The sequence below is a fragment of the Lactuca virosa genome, chromosome 1 (assembly GCF_052849685.1).
Source record: "Lactuca virosa cultivar CGN04683 chromosome 1, Lactuca_virosa_CGN04683_v6, whole genome shotgun sequence".
Classification (NCBI taxonomy): Eukaryota; Viridiplantae; Streptophyta; class Magnoliopsida; order Asterales; family Asteraceae; genus Lactuca; species Lactuca virosa.
The window spans coordinates 44,124,296-44,144,975 of NC_136426.1; the positions used below are offsets into that span (position 1 = coordinate 44,124,296).

At 32.2% G+C, this 20,680-nt stretch overlaps 3 protein-coding genes across 4 annotated transcripts; 1 reads left to right on the forward strand and 2 right to left on the reverse strand.

The window, feature by feature from the left end:
- The first annotated feature begins 5,455 nt into the window (after positions 1–5,455).
- Positions 5,456–8,049, forward strand: LOC145117163 (berberine bridge enzyme-like D-2). The gene is made up of 2 exons (XM_079053495.1): positions 5,456–7,482; positions 7,921–8,049. Exons 1-2 carry the CDS (start codon positions 5,811–5,813, stop codon positions 7,941–7,943), a joined length of 1,695 nt encoding a protein of 564 aa, XP_078909621.1. The 5' UTR covers positions 5,456–5,810; the 3' UTR covers positions 7,944–8,049.
- A 3,407-nt stretch (positions 8,050–11,456) lies between these two features.
- LOC145117247 (CLP protease regulatory subunit CLPX3, mitochondrial-like) lies at positions 11,457–17,111 on the reverse strand. 2 transcript variants are annotated; one of them, XM_079053584.1, is made up of 15 exons: positions 15,688–17,100; positions 15,512–15,573; positions 15,330–15,427; positions 15,146–15,225; positions 14,656–14,706; positions 13,885–13,959; positions 13,678–13,755; positions 13,508–13,564; positions 13,310–13,380; positions 13,079–13,178; positions 12,850–12,954; positions 12,401–12,463; positions 12,178–12,300; positions 11,920–12,084; positions 11,457–11,767 (listed from the first exon to the last, which is right to left on the reverse strand). In XM_079053584.1, the coding sequence occupies exons 1-15, from the start codon at positions 16,561–16,563 to the stop codon at positions 11,717–11,719; spliced, it is 2,055 nt and encodes a 684-aa protein (XP_078909710.1). In that variant the 5' UTR covers positions 16,564–17,100; the 3' UTR covers positions 11,457–11,716. The 2 variants fall into 2 exon arrangements, 1 of the variants encoding a protein (XP_078909710.1); XR_013712609.1 differs by lacking the exons at positions 11,457–11,767; positions 11,920–12,084 and adding an exon at positions 12,661–12,749 and having other exon boundaries at positions 12,271–12,300; positions 15,688–17,111.
- Positions 17,112–18,217: 1,106 nt separating this feature from the next.
- On the reverse strand, positions 18,218–20,539 carry LOC145117692 (Class I peptide chain release factor). Its single transcript, XM_079054030.1, has 6 exons — positions 20,121–20,539; positions 19,466–19,541; positions 19,141–19,271; positions 18,971–19,041; positions 18,683–18,764; positions 18,218–18,397 (listed from the first exon to the last, which is right to left on the reverse strand). Exons 1-6 carry the CDS (start codon positions 20,487–20,489, stop codon positions 18,377–18,379), a joined length of 750 nt encoding a protein of 249 aa, XP_078910156.1. The 5' UTR covers positions 20,490–20,539; the 3' UTR covers positions 18,218–18,376.
- Positions 20,540–20,680: the final 141 nt, after the last annotated feature.

Sequence of the window (20,680 nt, forward strand, 5' to 3'; positions counted from 1 at the left end):
CCGAATCTGATTTGAACATTCGATCAAGATTGTTGTGATCAACTTCCGATTATGAACCTGTGAATGCCGATACTGAGTCGAGCATCCCAAATCAACACTTAAATCTGAATCCTTTGAAATCAGTTTCAGAATTGTCTGTATAAGAACGCTATGAATCGGTATTTCAAACATTTATGCGAATACTAGACCTGTTCATATCAGAATGCAACAACGAGTTCCGATTTTGGAGTCAAAATCACAAACCTTCGTTTCCAGTTGATGTCGATGCGATTTCAATTCCGACTCCAAATTGATCCACCAATGAGGAGTTTCTAGCATCAATTAATGAAGGAGCAAGGGAGCAACGAGAGAAAGATGGGTGAGGGGAGGTCTTTCATTGCACATTTAACTTGGAATTATATATAAAATCTGATCGCCTCAGATTCGATTTGATTTTGACGTGATTTTTAGTGTACAATTTGGGATTTGTTTTGATTTTAACTTGATTTTTTGCTGCATTTTATGAATTGATTCATGTTTCAATTTATGTTTATTTTTTTATGATTTAACACTTCATTTACGTGGACAGTGCAGGATCTTGACAATGTTGAATTCTGAAAATGTATCAACTATGTTTATGTAGATGATTCAATGGATGATATTGGTGAGATTTCAATTCTATTGGAATGGAATCACGAATTCTAATTCTGTTGGAATTGAATTACGAATTCCAATTCTGTTGGAATCACAGAAGTTGATGCTTGAAGAACGGACCATAAAAGTGAAAGTGATTCTAAGCAACATTATTCTTTTAGAATGTTTTAGTCGTTGTTAGATTTTGATGTTTTCTTTCCCGTTTTGAAAGTTTTTTTAGTTTTATTCTTTAACAATAAATGTAATTCTTAACAATTGTTACCCGTATTCTCTAAGAAATAATGTATTTTTTGTTTTTATTCTTCAATTGATTGTTCAAGAATTTGTTATTCTACAAAAAGTTTTTAAATTCATGATCAAGAAATAGGTTCAAGAATATTTTTATTATTTATGGTTCAAGAATATTTTTATTTTTGAATATACTCATAAACATATTCTGTCAGAATGTCCGAATTAAAAGAATTATAATTCGTAAAATCGGATTTTTAAAATTAATAGAATCTATGATCCCTTAAAAAATGCAATTTTCCTTTATTAAATCATATTATTTGACTAAATTACTCTTCTAATTAATTAAGATGATATTTTTCAATTATATTTAATTCAATAATATATATTAATAACTTTCTTAAAATAAGTAAAATTGATTGGCCCATATTTATGCATACAATAACACAATAATTAGTTTGAATAGAATAACCTAGGCCTATATATATATATATATATATATATATATATATATATATATATATATATATATATATATATATATATATATATATATATATATATATATATATATATATATATAGCAAAATAATTGTGGAATAAAACTATATTAAAGTAAAACTTCAGGATAAGCAATGTACTTAACTATACAATGCCTTAATATCTTATCAAATATATTAAAGCAAAGATATATATATATATATATATATATATATATATATATATATATATATATATATATATATATATATATATATATAAAGGAAATTATATTAAAGGAATAACATTATATCTAGTCGTCATGCAAGGTCATTTCTCTAGAGTAACATAGTACCTAGAGCTGGCCAAAGGAATATCATTATATCTAATCGTTACTCTCGTTAAACGGATAATGGTAATAGATTATGCCGTCTCTACGATCGATTCAAACGTATAATAGTAGTATGTTAGACCATCTCTCAGCTTTTATAATTAGGGGTGGCAATCCCAACCCGAACCCGCTAATCCAACCTGAACCCAACCCAATAATTAGTAGGTTGGGTTGAGATTTTGAACCCATTTAATTAAATGGGTCAACCCGTCTAACCCGTTTAATTAAATGGGTTGGGTTAGGGTTGAAATTTGTAAGGGGTTGTTTGATATTGGTGCTAACTCGGTCCTCAATCAGAAGTTGATGTGTTTGATTTTGCCTGTTCATGTTCATTGTCGGACTCGGTCAAAATAAAGGACTTGATCCAAAAATAGTTGATGACTCGGTCTTCATTTCAAAACCTCCTGACCGAGTTTTGCCTTTCAGTCGGTCCCAAATTACACGTTTTACCCCTTGCCCTTGAAATAGTTCTTCATTGAATTAGGAGCAAAACAAAACCAAAAAGGACCTTACGCTGCTAAAAAACGTAGCAAAGAAGAGTGACAAAGAGCGGTATTAGGTAGAGAAAGTAGCGAGACCTTGAGATCAATACCTTATAATGAAGCAATCGCTAAATGATCGCCGATTTCGTCTTTGATTTTGTCATTATTCTCATTAGTCACTTCCTGTCACACGAACACACCCACTTGCAGGTGAGAGAGAAAACTTGGAAATAAAGTCAGATATGGCGATATAAGGAAGCCCAAATAAATAAATAAATAAATTTTATTTTTCATTAAATCCCTCGTATGTTTATGTTATTTTCATAAAATCTCAGTTAATAGTATTTTATTTCATTTCAAGGAAATACAAACAAGACAACGAGACATGTAGCTATAACAAAAAGAAACGTTATGGATAATTTTATTTTATGGTCCTTTGATTTTAGACAATTTTTTATTTAGATTCTTTATTCATAAATAAATGATAATAAATGATAAGTTAATTAAAAAAGAAAGTGACAAGAATGACAATTACAAAAATTAATTGGTAAAAGATAAATAAGAAATTAAAAAAAAAATACAACTATGAAAAATAATATGATAAAATAATGTGTTGTAAATATAAGGGTAAAATAGTGATTTTTATCGTTTAGTAAAGATAGTGAGACATATAATCAAACAACGCGGTTTCAGTCATAAGGTAACTCAATCAGAATTTTTAACTTAGTCAATTTCTAACTCAGTTAGCAACTATCAAACGACCCTAAATCGTTTACAACCCGTCTTTAAAAATTTTAAAATTTTTTTAATTTATACTTATTTAGTATTATTATTTAGTTGATCTTAATATTTTGATTATTTTTTATTTATCAAAAACCATGGGTCAGTAGCTGTTACTAGAATTCAAGTTTGTAAAAGTGATAGTCGAGTTGCGTAGAATTTAGAAATTAAACAGTCATAATGTTTTATTATTATAAACACTTATTTATGTTTGTGTTATAGGCCTATAAAGTTATTGTTGTATGATTTTCAAACATAAAAATTATTATAGCTTTTAAATTGTATGTAATTTTATTTGATGGATTATTTGATTTTAAGGGGTTCTTTTCATGAGAATTTAAACGGGTCAACCCAGGTTTAACATGTTTAGTAAATCAGTTGGGTTGGAAAAACAATAAACATGTCAACCCGATTTCAACCCATATATTAAAAAAATATGGTTGGGTTAGAAATTTTCAACTCGTTTACTTAAATAGGTTGGATTGGGTAGAGATTTCAACCCATTTAATTAAATAGGTCCACCTGTTTATGACCCAACCAAACTCATTGTCACCCCTACTTATAATGGCTATATCGTCACTCCGCCAGTTTGGCTTGCTAAGAGTATCTACTTTAAATATAATTATATATTAATAATAATTATAAAACCATTAAGATTCTAAATACGTCATAAATATACTGTTATATAGGTTAAGGTTACACGGTATCTGATTAACCTACACTGAGTATGAAAGTTTACCCTTAGTGATCCTACCTTGTAGATAAGAATACCCACTTTTCCGTAAAATACACTCCTAAGACATGAATACGCTAATCAAGGATGAAGGAAACCCTAGTACCTATGCATAGTAAAATACTATTTTCAAATCAAGGAATCAAAATACTTTTACAACTTAACAAAGCTCTATACAAAAAGTATTTTCAAAGTATAATATACAAAAATTGTGAACTTACCAACATTACGTTGAACTTTTTAAAACTATATGTATTTCTAGAAAACCGTGAGATGGAATATTGCACCTCCAGAAGCAATGGTTGACCAACGAAACTATCGAAGATTTTTTATCGTTATAGTTATGCTTACCTATCGAGGCATCTTTTTGTATTAGAATTTCTAGAAACATGTTCGGATGTAATATTTTTATCCATAATGAAAGTGATATTTATGTTTTATATTGTTTTGTACCGTTCAATGTATGTTCAGTGTCTGTGATCCAACGTCCTAACGTTGCACAGTTCGGCGTTTCCGCCGACGGCCGAGGGTGTGGCAGATTGCTTAGTTTTTGTTGTTGATTATTGTCATGTTGTAGATGTAGGATATTTTAGACATTAGCATTGATATTTTGATGTTTAAAAAAGAAATATATGATATTCTGGTATTTATGATATTTTGATTTTTAAGGACATATACGATATTTTGAATTTTTATGAAGGGTAAATACGATATTTTGAAATTAAGTTGGACCAATATGATATTTTGATGTTTATAAGTGTATATGGACATACATAGCAAATTCTAATCTAAAAGATAAGTTAGGCAGTTACATGTATACGAACGTCTATATAATTGGTTTACAAAATAAATAGTCCTAATCATTCGCATTAGGCTTCAACACAACCTCTCAATACTATTTTAATTGCTTCTCAAAATATTACTAATTATATGTCAAACTCACGCTTGTTCCATTACATCAATCTTAATCAATATAAGCATATCAAATAGCCCTTTCCGTTTCCGTTTTTATTTTATTTTTACTTTTTTCCAATGAGAACTAATCCATCACCCGTGTAAAATTTTATGGTTTTAAGTAGTCTTCGTAGATATTTAAATAGATTAAACCAATCAAGATGATTACCGTTGATCTAACTTCGATATAAGGTAGATAATTAATCGATCTATTGTTATTGGAACGGCAGTGTTTGGCATTTTGCGGTTGGCCGGCCTCTCACCACACCACCAACGTAGTAATTAATCTTCAAAATGAATTATACCACTTTCCAAGTCTTGTATTACATTTTTTACTACAAAAAGTATAAAATAATGTATTTTGGTAAATTATGTTATCATTTCACACACATAATATGCATATTCAACTATGCATATATATATATATATATATATATATATATATATATATATATATATATATATATATATATATATATATATATATATATATATATATATATATATATATATATATATATATATATATTGGAAAAGCACAAAATATGTATGCAACCACATTTCGTTTTTTTTCTTGTTTTCAAGTTGTGATCCAGACGCCAGCATTAGAATCTCATGGTGTTGTTGGTTTTGAATAATTTTGTTTGGATTTTATTTAATGGCAATCTATTCTACTCGTAAACCACTCATCAATTTCATTTGTGTCCGTAACGGAACCCTCAACCTCAAGGAAGGAGGATACGTGATACTTTTGTGCAAGAATTGAGTATTGACATTTATATATATTTGAAATGTTGAAGATGAAATGAATCTGAATTGACCTCCAAAAGATGGCATTTTGGGATTGGAGGTTGAATGAAGCATTAGAATTTTACGTCTATCCAAATGAACAGCCCACTTTCTTTCCCTATCTGTTTGAATATTATGTGAGAAAGCTCAGTTTGTCTGCATGCAGTAGCGTATGTTCTTCAAGGCATTAAGAAAATGGCAATGGCCGGCCACGTACGTTAGTTTCTGCTTTTTCTCCCTCTGTTTGTCTTCTCCTTCCGAGCACCATGATTCTTAATAAATTATTCATCTTTAATTTTCCATATAAATCTATGTTCACCACTACTCGTTTCATACATTTATGGGGTGTGATAATTTTCAGCTAATAACAATCTTCATCTTCTTTGCCATGTCTGTTTCTGTACCTTCACTCGCTTACGATCACGAAGATCAAGAACAAAACACAGAGATCTTCACCTCGTGTTTACTTCAGTTTGGTGTTCATAACTTTTCAACTCAATCAAACTCCAACAATGATTCATCAGTTTATTATCAGCTTCTCAATTTCTCCATTCAAAATCTTAGATTTTCCGGATCAAATTTGCCGAAACCAACAGTTATTGTGTTCCCCGAAACAAAAGAACAGTTGGCCAAAACCGTCATCTGTGCCAGACAATCTGCGCTAGAAATCAGGGTCCGGTGCGGTGGTCACAGCTACGAAGGGTCATCATCAGTAGCCATGGAAGGACGTCCGTTTGTGGTGATTGATATGACCAGACTGGACCATGTTTCAGTGGATGTGAACTCAGGTAGTGCGTGGGTTGAATCGGGTGCAACCCTTGGTCAGACCTACTGTGCCATAGCTGAGGTCAGCAGTGTCCATGGTTTTTCAGCCGGATCTTGCCCAACAGTTGGAATCGGAGGTCACATTTCCGGTGGTGGGTTCGGGTTGTTGTCCCGGAAATACGGTCTGGCGGCGGATAATGTACTAGACGCGATTCTAGTAACCGCCAATGGCGAGTTGCTGGACCGCCAGGCAATGGGGGAGGATGTGTTTTGGGCAATACGAGGTGGTGGTGGTGGGGTATGGGGAATCGTGTACGCTTGGAAGATTCAATTATCAAGGGTACCTGAAACTGTCACCAGTTTTATCTTGTCTAGACCAGGCACGATAAAACAGATGACAGATATAGTAAACAAATGGCAACACGTCGCACCAAAATTGCACGATGACTTTTACCTCTCGTCTTTTGTCGGTGCGGGTTTACCCGAACGAAAAAACAAACCCGGGATATCAGCCACATTCAAAGGGTTCTTTTTAGGACCAAAAAGTAAAGCTATATTCATCATAAACCAAGCTTTCCCCGAGCTAAGAATCGTTGAAAACGACTGTAAAGAATCAAGTTGGATCGAATCCATTTTGTTCTTCTCGGGATACGGAGTGGGGAGCTCGATTTCGGATTTGAAAAACCGATATTTACAAGATAAATTGTACTACAAGGCGAAATCGGATTATGTCCGGAAACCGATTCCAAGGCTTGGGCTATCCACGGCTCTTGAAATACTCGAGAAACAACCGAAAGGATATGTAATTCTTGATCCCTATGGTGGCGCAATGCAATCTATAAGTAGCGATTCCATTCCTTTCCCTCACCGGAAAGACAATCTTTTTACTATTCAATATCTAGTTGAATGGAAAGAAACTGATAATGATAAGACCAACGACTACTTAGCATGGATACGAGGTTTTCATGGATCGATGACGCCCTACGTATCATGGGATCCACGTGCTGCTTACGTTAATTACATGGACATTGATCTTGGAGTGATGAATTGGATAAAAACTAGGGTTGAGTCGAATGAGGATGATGCAGTGGAGATGGCTCGGGAATGGGGTGAGAAGTACTTCAGTAAAAACTACGATCGATTGGTGAAGGCAAAAACACAAATCGACCCGTACAACTTTTTCAGGCATCAACAAAGCATCCCTCCAGTGTCGTTGGAGAACAAGAATCAAACAGCAAGTAGATTGAGTGAGTAACTTAACTACGTAAGGAGTGTTATATATGAATTGAATTGTTCCTTGGTTTTCTTTTCATGTGTATACTTTGTGAAGTTCCCAACAAAAGTGTAATAGAATACAGTTTTAATTCGTTAAAAACTACTTATTAAATTTGTTAAACTAAAAAACGAGAATTTATTTCCTCACATATAAAAATAAACTTATTTAAATTATAATATATGGTTAATTACTTAATTTAATAATAAAACCAAATATTCAGTTTCTAAATCCGGATTATTTAGTATTCGAACTCTTCCTAGTAAGCCTGATACTTTTATCTTAGCTGGCTATTTTTTGAAGGATATTTTGTGTATTATGATATTGAGTTAGATTTATGTAGAGATTTGAGTAATAAGAGATGAACCGTAATTTTTTAAGCTGAAATGTGATTTTGTGATGGGATCTTCAGTTCATGAGTTTTGGAGCCTTTGAACTTGATCTGCGGGACCGTGATCAACATTGAAGATTTGGATGTTATTTTTCTGTACTTGAGAAGCTTAAGCGTTTGAAGCGGATTGACCTTTAATGAAAGAAATTTCATTACCTAGACTCTGAGATCACACCAGCTTTAGGATTCACAAGAATTTTAGCATTTGTTTTCTCGGTGTGTACCGTATTACAAATATTCATTATTCAAAACCTTTATCACAGGTTTATACTCTTCATAATTTGCAAGAATTTAGAAAGATTGTTAAAGTTGGTAATGGTGTAAACTAATGAAATACTTAGGTTAAAATATTTCTTTTTATGTGAGACATATTCCCTCCTCTTGTATAAATAGAAAGAGAATTTAGGTAATTTCTATAAAAGTCCTCCATCGTGTAGTCATTTTAGTTAGAGAGAACGTGGAGTAATTCCTTAGCCACTTACTTAATTTGTTCTCCATGTAGTATTTAAGTCTATCTATTACATTATTAATTTGACTTACTACAATCTTCATTATTGTTCTTATTCCATACTAAATGTCAATCTCCCATGAAATCCAACAATATTAAACACCAAGACTTCCGAGGTCCGCTATAAAGAGAGTTACACAACCACCATAGAAGAAAGAATCAACTTTCTATGTAGAAAGTTTACATGTGACTTTTGAAGAATCATTAACCACACATCCTGTTTAAAGATATTATTACCTATCATAATTTTCAAATAAAAAAGTAATTTGCCTTACAAGATATATGTGAAGTTTCTGATTGACAAGAGCTCTTATAAAAAGTAAATTGGGGATTCCACATATATCATACATAGTATCAGTCTATTAGAACGGATATCAGCACCCAAAGAAATAATACTAATGCCAAATTGTGGTAATTAAAGAATAAACTAATTAATACTAATAATATAACAAGATAAATAAAAAAAGTAAGTGATTGGTAAATGTTTAGTAAGTAGTAAGTGGATATCAACACAACCCAAATTCTAATCTTATAGGTGGATCTCTTATTATTAAAGAAACCATCTTTTCACTAAAAAGAAAAAATAGTGTGAATATAATAAAAAAAAATAACCAAGTCATTACCGTTGGACTTGTTTAGGAGGCTTAAAGACCCTTGTATGAAATTCTAAGTCTTTATTTTCTTTTAACATCTTACTAGTGTGTCTTAGTAACATCACCTTGTTAAAAAAACAAAAACAAAAACTTTGAACACATATAGTTTTTCTTTTTAATGACGAATGCATTAAACAAAAGAAAACTAGCAACACATTAACAAAAGTTACAAATTACAAGCATGTGAAGGGGAAACACACCACTTAAACCAACATAAAAAAAAAGTAACTTTAGAAGGAAACTTAATCCAACTAAAAGTCACAAGTTGGATGTCATCTGCGGTCTTCAAAGGAGAACACTTTCTCTTCTTGAAAACTAAAGTGTTTCGAGCTTTCCAAATACACCAAATAGCCCAGTAAACCAAGGCAAGGCGAAGTTTACCCCTCTCCTTTCCAACATCTGAACCAACCAAAGACTTAGAAAGTTTCTCTCTATTTTTCGGGGAACCAAAAAAAACATGTCCGGCCACCAAACCAACTCCAAATGCAATCAGAAAAATGACATTTAAAAAGATGTGATCAACCTCTTCTTCCTCCAGATTACAAAAAAGGCATAGAGAGGAAGGTAAAGCTATTCCTCTAGAAGAAAAATTACTCGCCATAGGAACCCGATTTAAGAACATTCTCCAGACAAAACAATTAGACACAGATAGTTGTTTTTTCAAGAATATATATATAACTATCATATTGTATAATATTATAACAAATGATATTATAAAAATAATGGTATTACCTTAAGAATTTATATTCTTCGATTATATATATAAAAATAGATTTAATACTTATAGTTTTGGTCCAACTCTTGAATGTACGTGTAACAATAAAAACAAGATATACCTAACTAAGCATAGCTAGGGACGTGCATCATTCAAATTGTTGAATTGTTGGGCGTCATTATCACTTGTGTTGATAAGGAAATTTCTTTAAGCTCATTTTATATATATATATATATATATATATATATATATATATATATATATATATATATATATATATATATATATATATATATATATATATATATATAGTTAGGTTTATGTGAGACGGTCTAATTTTGTGAGACCGTGGGATCACTTTTTTCTAGTGAAATATTTTAATATTCTAGTGTTTATAAAAATTAAATATGTGTAATATTATAATATTCTAAAAAATAAGTTTAACATATTTTACATTGAAATATTCTAAAACATATAATGTTAGAATATATTAGATATTTTATTTTTACGAAAAATAAAATATTAGAATATTTCACTAAAAAAATTTGGTCTCACGGTTTCACAAAATTATGTTCGTCTCAAATCAACTCTTATATATATATATATATATATATATATATATATATATATATATATATATATATATATATATATATATATATATATATATAACTCACTAGTGAGCCGTAAATATAGCTTATTATATACCGAATAATGTAAATATCTTGTTCTGATTTTTTTTTTTTTTTTTTTTATGTATGTATGTGTTTTACTCTTCATTTTGCTTGCGGTTATATATATCCTACTCCTATATGTGAATTTGTATTCCTACTTTTGCAAATTCCCATCATAGTTTACAAATATTGGTCAAACTGATAAAGCCTAGCTGAAAAATATCTATCATACATCCTTAAACCAGTCCAAGTCATGTGATTTGATCATTTTTCAAACTGGCCATGAAAAGAGATCCAGCCTAATCAAATTGCTTTGATGTTTGAAGTGTCAATTTGATCAGTTTCGATCAAACCAAACAGTGGACATTCCCTATCTAAGCCTTATACATACGCAACTTAAAGACTTTCTAATCAATAATCCAGAATGGACCATCTAAATATTGTACAAACTAATTAATCATGTAGGGTATGTTCCAAAATTTTATTATTAAAATCATACCATAATGTTTATTATTTTCAAAAGTAGTACTTCTAAAATGTTCAACAATTTAAATTAAACGTACATGGGATCAAGGTTGAAGTTTTTGAGATTCAAACTTGGTTCAACTTCTAAAATATGGTCCGTAAGTTAAAATCATATGTTACCTTTGAAAACGTAAACCATTAAAATATAATCATACAGATATTGATTGACCTAGAAAAGGTTTTCCCGAAACTATACCTTCAAATTTATGTTTAGATGTATGGGTAAAATCTGACATATTTATTACAAATAACCAATTTGGATTATATTTTAACGGATCAAATGGATAAAAATAAGAAAATAAAAACAGCTAGAAACTACGAAAAAAACAATGAAACATGATGAACGGATCGAAAACAACTCAATGTGTATTTCAATGCATACAGCTTCCAAGATTGTTTTATCTAAAAAAAATTTTTTACTTATAATCATATTTAACACACTAACTACTCATAGATGAAATGGACAAATATGGGCGCTGAAATGAATGAATTGGCTCTTTTTCAATTATTGATTTGGGAAGGTTGGCGTGTGCGGATGTTACATTTCTGTTTTTCTTTTTTTGTGTGTGTATGAATTTAAACCCAAATTAAATACTATAGGGTGGGGTGGGGTGGAGTGTTATCCTTGTGTTCTTCTGCAGACTACAGACTACAGGTGAAACATAATTTACAGTCTGTTTTGTTTTGTCTTGTGGACGTTTTTTTTACAACAAGACATTCTACACTAAATTAACAATCAATCTTACATGCTCATGGCTTTTGATGACACACCTTCGTCAAGCCCTTCCCCTTCCTGCAAAATATGAAGAAACATTAAAAGTTTATTTTACAGGAGCTAACAAGCGTCAAACAACCTAGTACACTTGAGTATTGTTTATGTTTAACCTTTAAAGTGAAAAGTGGATTTATGATGAAGAAAGAAAATAAGGATGAGTAAGTGGATACCACTTCTTGTTGTTGTTTGGAGTTGGTTTTTGCAAGATACTCATCTAATGCACCTTCACGCCGAAGTATTTTTCCACCACACCCCGGTTTATCTACCGACCCAACCGACTCCTCGTCAATCACCACCGCTTCTATTCGATCATTTCCCGTCCCCACATCCGGAATCTAAACAACAGAAGGGCAAATAAGTAATTTGAAACCTGAAAAAAATTTCCTAAATTTGAAGCAAGAGGTGAAAAGAAAAGTGAAGTTAGGTACCTCGTACATAGAATCGGTTAGAAGGTTTTCGAGTATGGCTCTTAAGCCTCTAGCACCCGTGTTCTTAATCATAGCTTTTTCAGCAATCAATCTCACTGCCTTCTCTGAGAAATGTAGTTTCACCTGCATGCATGCATGAGAAAACCTTTCCATGATAAACCAACAAACTTCAAACAAATTCTCCGTTTAGACTTTAGAAAGAAAGGATAAAACAAATGCTTACATTGTTCATCTGAAACAACTTCTTGTATTGCTTCCCAAGAGCATTTTTTGGTTCCATCAGCACCTAACATACAAGTAAATCATGTTCATATATATATATAACTCCTTCATTGAAAGGGAAATTGTACAGAATAGCAACCTACTTCACTTTTGCTACTGATATGTGACTTTTTACTCATAATAGCAACCAAAAGAACATACTTATTTTACTTAACCATAGACATAGATAATAGTACCAACATCAACAACATGCTTGCTTACATTTTTTAGGTCCACATGGGTTACATTACATGTTGCTGTTATTGGTAGAGAAACATAAGTACATTGGTATTATGGGGATGGGGATGGGGCTGGGGAAAAAACAAAATATTAGCAAAATAAGATAAAGTCTGTATGCAATTTTGTGTTTGATAGAATAGAATAGAATAGGTGATGTGATGTGATATTAACCTGAACAAGTTGGTCCTCGGTTAGAGCTGATAAACTAAGTAAAATGGGAAAACGTCCTATAAACTCCGGAATCAGTCCATAAGCTATAAGATCACTACTTTCAACCTGACACAAAGAAAAAAGAGTTGATAATTAATTACAGGAGAATGAAATATGCAATATGCATAGAAATCCAAAAAAAAAAAAAAAAAAAAAAAAAGGAGATGATAGTGATAGGCTGAAAGCTTACAGATTCAAGTAAAGATGATGTGACTGAAGCGTTGGTGAGTTTAGCATTTCTCATATTAGCACGAACAGGTGCTCCAAAACCAATTGAAGAATCCTGTCGTCTGTATAAACATTAAACAAACATGCATGACATCACTTTCAGATTCAACTCCCCACAAGGCACAACCAGTAATTCATAGAAGAAAAAAAAAGGTTGACTTTATGAAACAAAAAGATAGTAAATAGTAATCACCTCTCGGATATTGTTTTTTCCAAATCGATAAACGCTCCCCCACAAATGAAAAGGATGTCTTTTGTATCTATCTGCAATGCAAAGGAGATAAGACTTAATCTAATATATATTATACTGTATGTGTTTCTTTTTTACTTGATACAGAAAGTCACGGAAAGGAGGCTTATTTTAGAATTTTGGCCTAATTTCAAAAAATACCTGAATATTTTCACCCCGAGGATGCTTTCTGGCCCCTTTCTCGGGTACATTGACTATCTGTGCAGAGAATATAAATAATAGTAATACTTGGTGTTAGTGATAGATAGTCATAAAGGAAACTTAGATAAGAAGAAATAAGAGAATTTATGGGTACAAATACAATGACTTACTGTTCCTTCCAACATCTTGAGTAGAGCTTGCTGAACACCCTCCCCAGAAACATCTCTGCTAACGTTCAAGCTCTCCGCCTGTAAAATCATTACAATCAAAATTTCTCAGAATTTAAAGCATCCAACATGGAAAACTAATTCAATATATATATATATATATATATATATATATATATATATATATATATATATATATTTTAAAATGACCTTTTTGGTTATCTTATCCACTTCATCAATGTAAACCATCCCTTGTTGTGCTGCTTGAACATTAAACTCAGCAGCCTTCATACCAAATCAAAATTCAAAATATTAAATAAACTATTATGAATAAATAAACATGATAACCACTCAAATGGCTAAAAACATAAATTCAGGAACAGGTAACAACTTACAAACAGAAATTATATATAGGGCCAAATGCATTGTACTTTCATCGATTTGTTTATTATATATAGCATCCTACTTTCTATTTTTTTTTTCTCATTACAGCATTTAATTTGAAAAGCCAACCCAATTTGTAATACTTCTCCATAAGGTTACCAGTTGACTTTGAGGCTTTAAAGAGTAGACTACCTGTTTTGTGTATCTTTGTAATAAAAGGGTTTATTAGGGGCAATTAGGTCTTTTTCCCCAGTTATGTCAGTGCATAGCTGTAAATAACTAGCAGGTAGTATGTCATAGTTCATTTCAGTGAGTAAATTCACTTTTGGGAGAGCCTTCACATCTCGAATGTCAAGATATCATCTGTATTGCTTTGATTTTAGCACCAATCATTCAACCACAGTATACCATATATGTTACAACTTAAAGAAAGAAATATAATTACTATTCTCACTTTAACTTGTCAAACTAGTTGAAAGCATTGCATTTCACAACCACATTAAAATATAAACCCAGGCTCAAAAAGAAAACAGTACTTTTAGCTGAAAATTCATATTGGAAAGATATGCAATACGAATGAATAAATAAAAGCTATACCGTAAGTAGCTTATGTAATATAGATTCAACATCTTCACCAACATAACCAGCCTGCACAACATAACAAATAGGGTTAAATAAATGCTAGAAATAGAAACACACTTTCATTGATTTGTTTAATAAGGCATCCTACTCTTATTTCTTCCTATTAAAGCATTGTATTTTTAAAAATTCTACCCATCTAAATACAAAACAATTTTCACTGCAATAATTGGAAAGGTTTTTCAAAGTATAATGTCCTAATAAGAAAAAATTTGAAAACATGATGCTATATTTGGGTGCATTTTCAAAGATCTAAAGGAGTTTAGAAGGACCCCATTAATCAACATGATCCCGTTTAATTCTTTCTTAATACATTCTTCAGGTCAATACATCATAAATGAAGCAACACAAGTAGATTATGTGCTCATCTATAGTATTCAAAACAAAGCCACGCATATCCATATTTAGTTCATCTCCATAAAAACACAAGATGTTATATCTGATTTACCTGTGTTAATGTTGTTGCATCTGCAATTACAAAAGGAACATTAACAAATCGGGCAAGGGTCTTTGCAAGTAGAGTTTTCCCTGTTTTAAAGAAGACAAATTTATATCATCAGCCATCTGCAACCAACCAAAAAGAAACCAATGGAAACAAAAAAAAAACAAGAGAGACAGCCTTGTAGCCATACCCGAGCCAGTGGGGCCCATTAAAAGTACATTGCTTTTCTCTAAATCTACATTATCATCATCATCTTCCATCCTTCCTCTTCCTTTTTCTACTCCTGACCTAGAATTCAACACATAATTTGATAATTTCCATTCAGCATATCTACTTCAATAAATGAAAAGTTTTATACTTCAAATCACTAACCCTTTCTTCAAGGACGCATGATATATTCTTTTGTAATGGTTATATACAGCCACAGAAAGCACCTGAATATAAAATGAAAAAAACCAGTTTAAAAAATATAACAAAAACATCAAACAATATAATGTCTTTGCAGGAATGAAGTATTAGAAAGATGAAAAAAGGGTTAAAGTTGCAACCTTTTTGGCACGATGTTGACCGATGACAAACTTATCAAGCCCATGGAAAATCTCCTTAGGCGTAGGCAGATTCTTCCCCAAATTCGACCCACCCCACCCGCTACTCTTCTCTCCACCACCACGTTTACCGTTTTCACCACCACCAGGACCCCCTGCGCGAGTCACATTGATGCTTGGTGCAAAAGGAAGGCCTGGGGGAGTATGCACTGCAAGTCCGGTGCTAGATGGGGGAGGAGGAGGAGGAGGATGAGAAAGATTTGTCCAATTCTCCGGCGGGTCACCACCGTAAGACCGCAGTGTATCCCAAAACGAAGCCCTATGCTTGTTTCCATAATCCTCTTCACCATTAATGTGTTTCTTATCCTTCCCATTACCATTTCTAAACCTACCGATTTCAACAAACCTACCCTGAAGAGGAGACATTTGATACGGCTGGAACTGGTAAGTAGATTTACAGTTGGGGCACAAACTCACCGCTTGATGACCCCCTTTCTCATCCGGAACGGAACTGGGTTCCGGCGGGTCACCCCATTCATCTCCAGGAGCGAAACCGGTGGAAGGTGGTGGAATGAGGTGACGGTTATCGGAGAAAACGAGATCCATCTGTTTACAACAACGTGGGCAGTTAGCTTCTGCCTTAATCTTCCGTATCATCGTCGACGTTCTACTGTTATTATCATCACCACCACCATGCTCCCATTTGTAACGAGCTTGCGCACCAATTAACGACCTCCGACGAATGTGCGGACAATCGACTCCGGCTTTTATGTTCACAAAGCCACGTTTCGATGTGTGCAATGAAGGAACTCTCGCAGCTGCGGTTGTCGTAACTACGACATTTTGAAACTTCCTCCATCTCCATAACCCAGACATCATACTCCAAATTTATAGTCTTTTTTCACGAATTTCTTCAACGGCATGCAATTGAGATGCAACGAATGAGAGAATGAATCAAGAAACGTTTTCAACAATTGGGATCTTTGTATAGTAGTACACCCAAGTGCTATATACCTTGAGAATCATGTATCTGATCCATAAATCTATCCAAATTAGGATTATATGCGTCTGGTGCATACATGAAATCCGGGAATTGTGGCAGAAAAAAGGGATTGCGTTGAGAAATTGAAGAAATTTTGACAAGCGAGGGGAGTATTTCTAGGTGGGAAGCAAAGATTGTGATGATTGGAACCAACGGGAATCGCTCTAAACTCTTGCTGCTTTGTTTTCATTTTTCTTTTTCTGTTTTCACTTTTAGTGGAGTACATAAACAGCCCCTACACTACATAGAAACTTGCAATTTGGTCTCATAGTAAATTATTTTTTGTTTGATTATTTTGTCACAATGTACTTTCATTCTAAAATGGATTCATCAAACTGGGCAATTTAAGACAAAAAAAAAAAAAAAATCATTTTATATACAATCATTCTATTAAATAAAGTTATGACAATTATCATATAAACCATGAGTTAGTTCATTAGAAATAAAATGATTTAGAAAGTTGTAAATAACTGATTACATCATTAAGCCATTTTGTTTTGAGTCGGTTAAAAAGAATTACCTATATAAATAAATATATTACAAAAATAAGTATTAACACAATAATTCAATTTTGAAGAAAATATAAGGGCATCTTTGTCACAAATCTTTTGAGAGAGTTTTTAGTTTTTAATAATAATAATAAAAAATTGCAACAAGAGCCTTTAGTTTTTATTTTAAACAAAAAATTTCATGTTTAAAAATTTCAAATCCAAAAACTAATTCAAGTAGCATTTTGTTTTTATTTTAAACAAAAAATTTCAAATCCAAAAACTAATTCAAGTAGCATTTTGGAGGTTTCAGTTTTTAATTTTTTAACTATTTCATATTTAAAAGTTTTTTGTCATTCAGATACCAGAAGAATTCTTATAAATATATAATACTGACATTCATTAATTTTAAGATTGTTTTCAAGGACACGGATGAAAAAAAGAATTCCATTTTTGAATTGGGTGTTTTACGTCTTTATCTTGGATTTCAAACAGATGTTAAAAGTTCATTGTTTCTTGGGTCGATTGACTGAAATAATTTTTTTTTTGAAAATAAAATTGACTGAAATAATTAGTTTCTTGTGATATGTAATTATTATGGACTAGTATTTTGCTAGTCTTTCTTTAATAAAATCCACCGATTAGTTGTTAAAAAAATTATTTTAAGATGATGTCAAGTTGTCAACTGTGAAATCATAACTATATACTCTAACCCTTTGGAAATAAGTTTTGTATGAACATGTTTCGTTTGCCATAATAAAATAGATGGGTTACCAATAATCAACTTCTTTATAATAATATTGGATATGTAACTTGAAAATCAATATATACCTAATCTAATATAAATAAATAAATAAAATTATGTATGAGTGTGCCCAAATATATGTATATGTATCTATGCATGCATATACACATGGTTTTTTTTATAATCATTACATCATTTAATTGGTATGATATACTTTATTAAGTATAGGTAAATACTATAATTTGTGGCAATGGAGTATAATAAATATTTAGGTAACCAAAATTAAAGACGTGCTTTCATGTTGAGAATTCACATTAAAATATGTTTTGTCAAAGAAACCCTTAGGATGCCTCAGTAGTCAAATACCTACCAACCAACTATTCCCATGATTGCCGCATACAAGTTACAATCTGACTCCTATTTCAGAGGCTTCATACCCTGCATATTTATTTTATACCAAAAACTTAGGCTTAAATAAAATGTGAGAATATTATTTGATTTAAAGAAAAAAAAAAAGTGTTATGAGAAATTAAATATACTCCTACATTTCTTCCTAACCATGTAAAATAACGACAAGTGTCTTAAAATATTATTAATTTTATCAAAATGTGACACTTGTCACCATTTCACATGGGTAGGAAGACAAATAGAGAGAAAGGGTAGGGGGATATCTAATTTCTCATTTATTAATTATCATGATAATATGGTGGATTTTGATTATACCTTAGATGCCCGGAACTCATTAACCGCTTGTCTAAGAGAATCGTCAGACAAAATCAGACGTGACAGAGCTCCGGTGCTTAAGCTGCCAATCACCATCACACGCCATTAGACCAAAATGAGGGTAAATTTGTAAAAAACCAAGGTCTCTTTTTCCTGACTTTTTCTATTAAGTCAAATACCCTTTACCCATACATAACTTAACAAATTAAGTCATGTCCCTATTAAGTCAAAAAAAAGAAGCATATATGCATAAGAATGTTGCAATATCCTAAAAAAAATACCACATACCCCAATTTCTTTGCAGCATCAGCCACGGAACCATCAACTGCAAAAATAAGATCTAATAAAGCTTGCATTCCCTGAGAAGAATACAGCAAAATGTGTTACATAAGTCACAAACTTCTCCATACTTTCATAGTACAAACTAAAAACTCATGAGAAAGTAGATCTGTATATACCAAAACGAACTTTGGGTTATTATGCCCAATTTGAGGCCCACAATCCGATCCTCTTATAGTTGACTTTGGTGGAAGAACTTGAAGAAGCTCAGGAGGAGGTGTGTATGTTTCAAGATCTATACTGTTCCTGACTAGTCCAAACCAACAAAGGAAATAATGAAATATACATCAATTAATAAGTAAGTAAAATATGTAACATTAAGCTGCTTTTGTTACATTTACAAGTTTATTAGGGAAATTTGGTGTTATTTATTCAGTATAATACTTGAAAGGAACATTTAAAAGTTTGAAGACTACAAGGTGAGACAATAAAGATAACATCTACCTTTAAGAGCTAGCAGACTACGTAGTCGAGTTAGGGCAGATGCCCTATTTTTGTGCTGTGATCTATCTTCAGATGCCTATAAATTAATTATAAACACCACAATAAAACTAAACTTCATGAGAAACAAAACCAACATGCACAGAATGAAATAATCAATTAATTACTCTGAGAACAAAAGTGATACGCATCCCTTCACAAAAAGAAGTCACCTGTGACTCTCTAGGCTAATGAACAAACTTCTAGATTCAATATTGAACAAACTTCTGAATTCAATATTGATGTGCATTCTGTAAATTTTACTTATACTTTACTTTGTTACAACTTACAATCACCTCCTCCATCCTAAAACAAACTTTAGTCGGATACTCAATTTTCTTAGTATAACTTGTGTATGTATTATCTCCAAAATGATTATTTCAACCCTCAAATCACTTTACATTATGTCAATCTTAAATTTGAAAAATAATAGCTTCCAAATTCCAAAATAGAAATTGCTGCCTTGTTCTTCCTTACGAGGATGCAGATAGTATGCATTAAAGTGATGATTACAAGGAAATGTTTGAAATCAATGTCAAATTGGAACCGAATTCTGCTAATCAATTTACAAAAATGAAAAAGAAATTGAGAAAACCGAAAATTAATGATTATTATTAACCTGCGCAATAATACCGGTTGGGATATGCTTGAGACGAACAGCAGTCTCACGCTTGTTACGGTGCTGACCACCGGGACCGGACGATTTATAGGTATCCATCTCACACTGACTCATCAGTTTCTCGTCGGACATCGACAACAATTCCCTGCCTCCATCAGTATTTGAACTCGAAATCGGAGGAATCTTATCGACGCTGGTGGTGTAATGGAACAACGAAGTCCGATTTGGTGCAATCGATGTGGTATCGTTACCCTTGATGATGATACCGAAGCGGATTTGAAAACGTCGGAGTGGTACCGGAGCTGCCGGCGACAGCGCCGTCGTTTTTGGCCATACTTTCACACACGATTTTACGAGGTGAAAAGCCATGAGGAGTTTGGAGTTCGTTCACCTGGATTAGAAACGACGAGAGAAAAAGCCAATAAACATGAGCATGCTTCACATGTTGTACTATGTGCATAATAAAGTGTACACTGCCTTTACACTCCGCAATTTTTCAATAATATATCATAATTAACTTGATTAGTTTCATTTACATTTCGAATTATGCATAACAAACA

What these genes read in the sequence shown, in the direction of transcription:
- LOC145117163 (XM_079053495.1), top strand. Translation starts at nt 5,811, where the DNA reads ATGGGGTGTGATAATTTTCAGCTAATAACAATCTTCATCTTCTTTGCC. An exon ending in TCAAACAGCAAGTAGATTGA is followed by an intron (nt 7,483 to 7,920) that starts GTGAGTAACTTA and finishes TGGGATCTTCAG; the next exon opens with TTCATGAGTTTTGGAGCCTT.
- LOC145117247 (XM_079053584.1), bottom strand. Translation starts at nt 16,563, where the DNA reads ATGATGTCTGGGTTATGGAGATGGAGGAAGTTTCAAAATGTCGTAGTT. An exon ending in TATTACATAAGCTACTTACG is followed by an intron (nt 13,960 to 14,655) that starts GTATAGCTTTTA and finishes TTTGGTATGAAG; the next exon opens with GCTGCTGAGTTTAATGTTCA. An exon ending in CATCATCTTTACTTGAATCT is followed by an intron (nt 12,955 to 13,078) that starts GTAAGCTTTCAG and finishes TCTTTGTGTCAG; the next exon opens with GTTGAAAGTAGTGATCTTAT.
- LOC145117692 (XM_079054030.1), bottom strand. Translation starts at nt 20,489, where the DNA reads ATGGCTTTTCACCTCGTAAAATCGTGTGTGAAAGTATGGCCAAAAACG. An exon ending in TAGTCTGCTAGCTCTTAAAG is followed by an intron (nt 19,272 to 19,465) that starts GTAGATGTTATC and finishes GGTTTGGACTAG; the next exon opens with TCAGGAACAGTATAGATCTT. An exon ending in GATGCTGCAAAGAAATTGGG is followed by an intron (nt 18,765 to 18,970) that starts GTATGTGGTATT and finishes GGTGATTGGCAG; the next exon opens with CTTAAGCACCGGAGCTCTGT.